At 42.2% G+C, this 6,391-nt stretch overlaps 1 protein-coding gene across 1 annotated transcript in view; it reads left to right on the forward strand.

The window, feature by feature from the left end:
- Positions 1–1,917: 1,917 nt before the first annotated feature.
- The window catches only part of LOC134446468 (cytolytic toxin-beta-like), a 7,681-nt gene continuing 3,207 nt past the window's right edge, over positions 1,918–6,391 (forward strand). Inside the window, exon 1 of the mRNA XM_063195836.1 lies at positions 1,918–1,993. Within this exon, the coding sequence (XP_063051906.1) occupies positions 1,918–1,993 (76 nt within the window). The remainder of the gene's footprint in view (positions 1,994–6,391) is intronic.

A 6,391-nucleotide genomic window follows, 5' to 3' on the forward strand; every position in this document is an offset into this window, starting at 1 on the left:
CGCAGCAACTGCAGGAGGCAGGGAAGCAGCAGGAGCAGCAGCAGCAGAAGCTAACGCAGCAGCAGCAGAAGCTAACGCAGCAACTGCAGGAGGCAGGGAAGCAGCAGCGGAAGCGGAAGCACCAACAGAAGCAGCAGCAGGAGCAGCAGCAGAAGCTAGCGCGGCAACTGCAGAAGACGCTGCAGCATTATCAGGATCGGGTGCAACGACGTGGCGCAAATGGTAGGGAACTCGTTTGCTATGCGGCTGACCTGGTTTTGATTTGCGGCCTGGGTTCTTTGCCATCCCTTCCCCGTCTCTCTCTCCCCACTCACTTCTGGTCATAACCAGGGCTGTAGTGGTCAAATTAGAGGTGGGTAAACTATGATTTTTTTGATCAGACAGACCGCGACGCGACGCGTGTGTCATCAGTGTATCTGTGTATCTACAGGTTTGAAAATGGGTATGAGGCCAGGCATGATAGTAGGCCTATAAAGTATCGGTATCAACGCATCCAAAATGGTCATTTGTTTAAAAGCCACTTTTTGGCATGCACATTCATTTGTCTACTATAAATGACAATTAAAATTTCTTCAGTTAGGCCTATCACATAATTTGTGTGATCATATGATGCAGAGTGTGCCTTTGCTACAATCCTAGATAGTAGGCCTAGGCCTAACACCTATATTGGAGTAGCTCAACAGCATAACAATGCAGCTCAATTTCATAGGCCTATTCCACTTTCTGCATTAGGTTTTTAAAAATAGATTCACCATCATGTACTGTAGGCCCATCTCAGCCATTCCCCACAAATATGCATGGCATTAGGCTATATAACATTGGAAACTAAATATAAAAACAACATTTGTGGTTTTCAACTGAATTGATAATGAAGTGCTATTAGGCTACATTTTAGGCTTATATTTTTATAAGACACCTCACAATTTACCCCTCCACCATCATCCATTAGGCCTACTTAGCTAGGCTAGGGCCTACTTGTAGTGGCATGGTGCTCATAGATTAGCAATAGGCACTGCAGCCATTAAGAGAGGAACTGGAGTTTTACCTACCATTCATAAGCTAACCCATACAGCGTTATCAACAACTGCAAAGGAAATAGACAGAAGAAGAAGCTGATGAAGAAGAAGCTTATAATTTCTTTACTCAGGAATGAGTCCTTCTAGCTCTGAGAAATTGCTTTTGCAAATAACTTGGACATGTCAGATCATGAAATAATTTTTAGGCTAAGTCTTGTGACAAGGTGTAACAAAACTTGTACCTCCCTAAATGATGGATTTGGTGGTGTTACTAGGCTTACTCCTGTGTTAGGTTACTTTCATACCTGGCTTCACACGCGGGATTTTTTCCCCAACTCCACCGCGAACGTGCATTTGCGTTTCTATCGACATTGCCGTCCGTAGAACCGGCGGGCAGATGCGCTTTCGCTTGTAAACATGGGGCGCACTGGCTTGTCCCCTACTTCTTTCGGACAAACGTTGCGAAGTGGCTAGATTTGATGAGAAGGGCGTGACTAATTTGCGAACGGTAGAGGAGAAACCTGGAGTGGATGAAAATGATTCCTACTAAAGCGTTAAGTATGTTCAACAATATTTTTTAAAATGACACCAAATTTATTTTGGATTATTCCAACGGCAGATCACAAGGCGCAGGGAACTTTGACGTGCGTAATTGCCATTAAGAGCTGCATAAACGCTATTTAGAGGTGGGTAAACGCTATTTAGAGGTGGGTAAACGCTATTTCCTAAATTCCAGAGGTGCGTAAACGGCGTTTACGTGCGTTTACCCTCCACTACAGCCCTGGTCATAACCTTCACTGTCTTGTCAAATAGGGGCAAGAAAAGCCCAAAAAATACATAGAAAATAAAAAATAGGAGTGGGTGTGACATCAGCAGCATGAGAGGGTGCAAAAGCGGCAGCATGATTGGCAGAGTGCGGAGTGATCAGTATACATGGCAGCGGCTGCAGAAGGCGAAGGAGAAGCTGACACAGCCAGGTAGGGTGACCATATGACAACCCCGCCCCTTAGCTATCTAGCCTCCCGTCCTCACGCCATACCCATGACTTCGACTCGCCGACTCTCTGACTCCGTGGAGAAAACAATCACGTCGGCATTCTAAACAGTAGCAGAAATCAGGACGCAACGCTGCCATCTTACCTCAGACTAACTCAGATGCCAACAATAGTTAAAGGGGTATGCCACTATTTTGGGGCTTAATACAGTTCAAATCGTTGGCTGGGGTTTATAAAGGTGGTAAAGTGTCTTATTTTTCACGTAAGCCGTTGTTGAAGTTGTTGAAGATGTCTGTAAACACACCAGCCAGTTGCTCTGAACAAACTTTGATTACACAGCCTGGAATCCCATCAGGTCCTGCTGCTTTCCGAATGTTGACTTGTTTGAAAGATTTCTGCATATCAACCAACCATAGTTCTAGAACTGTAGCTGTCATAGTGGTAGAGTAGCCCATATAATGGCGTGTCCAGACCAAGAGCGAACTGCGCTGCCTGTAGCAGAGGTAGCAGAAAAAGTTTCGCCTTGAATTCCCTGTATTCGCTCCAGACACAGGATTGACATGTTTGATTCAGCTAATCACATAACGGCTCTGGCTTGACAGCCTTGGACATTCAGAGATATGAACGTTCCGATTGGTTTTCGCCGAACAGCGTCAGAGCGAATTCGCCTGCGATTAGATTTAGTTTAATCGTCAAAATTCGCTCTGGTCGCGCAAGAAGCTTCGCTCCTGGCGATTTCGCTTTGGTAGCGCAGGTCGCGTGCCGTCCATACAGAAATAATGACTTCCGTCGCTTCATTCGCTCCGTTCGCTCCGTTCGCTCCGTTCGCTCCGTTCGCTCCGTTCGCTCCATTCGCTCCATTCGCTCCTGGTCTGTACACAGCATAATACAAAGATTAACCATGATTGTTGTACTATGAAAACCAATCATGGTTTTACCATAGGTTTTCCGTGGATTACAGTTAATCATGGTTTTTAGTGTAACCATGACAACCATGGTTTGTGACTATGTTTTTTATTTTATTTTATTTTATTTTTTAAAACCAGTCACCCACCTCATGGTTTAAAAAAACATAGTGGGGGGGGTGGATGGGGTTAAACCATAGTCACAAACCATGGTTTTCTTGGTTACCCAAGAAAACACGAAACCCATGATCAAGTACATGTGAGTAGCTGTGGTGTAATGGCAAGGGAGTTGGACTCTAGATCACAGGATTGCAAGTTTGAATCCTGCCCCCACCATTCCGTAGACCTCCATTCATGGCTAAAGTGCCCTTGAGCAAAGCACTAACAATGATCCAGGGACTGTAACCAATAGCCTGTAAGTTGCTTCGGGTTAAAAAAAAAAAGTGTCGGCTCACTGTAATGTAATGAATAACTATTAACCATGGTTAGTTATCATAGTAAAACTATGGTTCATTTTTGCATAATTTTTGCAAAAGATGGTAAATCCATAGGTAGCCCCTTAATGTGCGCCGTAACTCCTGTGGCACGCTGTAATAGACATTGAAAGTTAACTACTATAGTACTACACTACTATGACAGTGCACGGGGCCTTTAGTAATATATTACGACTTGGTCATTGCAATTGATAACAGCCAATTTATAAAGCTGTGTGTGCTAAATCCATAGTTAAACCATGGGCAAATCATAGTCAAACCATGGTTGAATCATAGTTATATGAACTATAGTCAATCAATGGTTAAACCGTCCCAAACCGTGCTAAAAAAAAACGTGACAACTATGAGTAACTAAAAACCATGGTTCAAAACCATGGTTCAGTTTTCATAGTAAAACCATGGTCTATTTTCGTAAGGGTTGTGTTTATATCAGCTGTGTCTCAAAAAGAGAGGCGCCTTTTTCCTGCAGACGCTTGGATAACCATAGCAACAACACAAGCCCAGAGTAGGTCTACAGACAGAGAGCGCCCGTACAGAAAGAGCTTCTCTGTTAAATTGCAAATTTACAAGTAGAAGCAAAAACTCACCAGGAGCACCAACAATACTGGCCATTTTTTGCACAAGCGTTGTTTTTTTTTTTTTTAAGCATCTGTATCTGTAGATTTGACACCGTGTAATCAAAACTTCTTCCATTTTTAACTGCTCTGCTGTCAACATACTTCTCTTACGAAAATCGACCATGGTTAACTATGGTTTTCATGTTTTTTTTTTTAGTATAGTTTGGCACGGTTTCTTTTTTTTACTATGGTTCAATCATGGTTTGACTGGTTTAACTATACATTTAACCATGGTTTTACTCTGAAAACGAACCATGGTTTTACCACGGTTTATAATTATTCATTGAATTAAATTACACTTAATTGCCGTTTTTTTTTTCCAACGCACATATTGGAGACAGTCATTGGAGCAATGTGGGTTAGGTGCCTTTTCAAGAACACTTCAGCCATGCATGGAGGTGTAGGGAGAGGTAAGGGTGGGATTCAAACCAGTAACTTTGTGATCTTCAGTCAAATCATGGTTACCCCCCAAAAACATGGATAAGCCATAGTAATTCTGTGGTTAGTTCAGAGTACTTACAGTAACCATAACATACCATGGTAAAACCATGTTTACTACAGTAAAACTCGTCGATTTTCATATGATTTACTACTTGTGACACATTTGACTCCATGACGTTAACATCATTTGAAACCTGTCCCATTGGTTACTGCTTCACGAACACGGCTCCTTATTAACATTCTGTATGTACGAGTTCTACTGTTTTGCCTCTGGTGATGAGGATCATGGGGGTTTGGGGAAGGTGTGTGAACATGTGTCCTCAGCAAACAGGGATCAACTGGTGGTGCTATGAAAACAGAGGATTTGGCTGCCATGCCTTCAGTATCTGTTAATGCTGTCAGTGTCAGCTGCTCAGTTAACCCTTTGAGGAGTACCTAGTAGTAACTATCACACAGGTCTCTGAGTTACATATAAGACCTGTACACAGTTCAGAATCTTCACACACCAAAGATGAAATAAAAGGACATTTGGACACACTTCACCATATTTGGTATAAACAAAAAGAATTGAAAATTGTAACAAAATGTAAATGTTTTAGGGCAGCCTTTCAAATATGGAATGGAAGGAGTCTCTCATTATCCTTTTTGTGTGTCTTTGCCCATCTTGAATATACAGGTATATAGCTGCGGAAAGACAATGGAGAGGCCAATTACAGTAATTAAAGTCGAATTTTGATATGGATAGGTACAGTGAGTCCAATAAGTATTTGATCCCTTGCTGATTTCGTTGGTTTGCCTACTAACAAAGACATGATCAGTCAATACATGTTATGATAATATGTATTCTAATATGGAGAGACAGAATATCAAAAAGAAAATCCAGAAATTAACTTAAGAGAATATATATTAATTCCTTTCCATTTCATCGAGCAAAATAAGTATTTGATCTCCTGACTACTGATTACAGTTCCGGGCCCTCAGACCAGATGGGCACTTCCGATCAACTTGTCATCTGAATTAAAGACACCTGTACATACTAACATGCATAAAAGACACATTGAATCAGCAGAATCAGTCCATAATATGAGTGAATCAGTCACACTCCAACCTCACCAGCATGGGAAAGACCAAAGAGCGGTCAAATGATATCAGGGATAAGATTTTAGGCCTGAACAAAGATTAAATGGGCTACACAGCCACAAGAAAGAGACTGAGTATTAATGACCCAGCTGTTGATGCATTTCTTCCAAAATGTAAGGTATACAAAATGACTGTCCATCAGCCTGTCTGGGGTCTATACAAGATTTGACCTTTTGTATGGATTTAATAATCATGAGAACAGAAAGAAAGCACCCTAGACCTGTACGGGATGAACTAGGCAATGATATCAAAGCTACTGGGACCAAAATCACTGAGAAAACTACTGGTAGCACTTAATGCCACAAAGATTTAAAATCCTGTAGTGCACACATGGTACCTCTACTTCAGAAGGAACCTGTGCAGTCCCACCTGAGGTTTGTCAGCGGACATCAGACTGGTTTAGGATATGATAAGGAGGTGCTGTAGTCAGATGAAACCAAAATCAAGCTGTTTGGCATTATCACAATTCAATGTGTTTTGAGAAAGAGTACTGCTGTCTATGATCCCAAGAACACCCTCCTCACCATCATGCATGAAAGTGGTATCATTACGGTTTGAGGGTGTTTGTCTGGCCAAGGCACAGGACAACTTCACATCGTCAACAAATGGATGGAGGGAGACATGTAATGTGCAATCCTGTGTACAAACGTCCTTCCCTCCACCACAACACTGAAGGGTGGGCCATTTTTGGATCTGGATTGGAAACAAGTTTTGGCCCTAGATAACGTATGTGGCTTTAGTGACGCGTCGTTCGCAAAGATGAATCTACCCAATTCAAGCCTTG

This window comes from Engraulis encrasicolus, chromosome 3 (assembly GCF_034702125.1).
Source record: "Engraulis encrasicolus isolate BLACKSEA-1 chromosome 3, IST_EnEncr_1.0, whole genome shotgun sequence".
Classification (NCBI taxonomy): domain Eukaryota; kingdom Metazoa; phylum Chordata; class Actinopteri; order Clupeiformes; family Engraulidae; genus Engraulis; species Engraulis encrasicolus.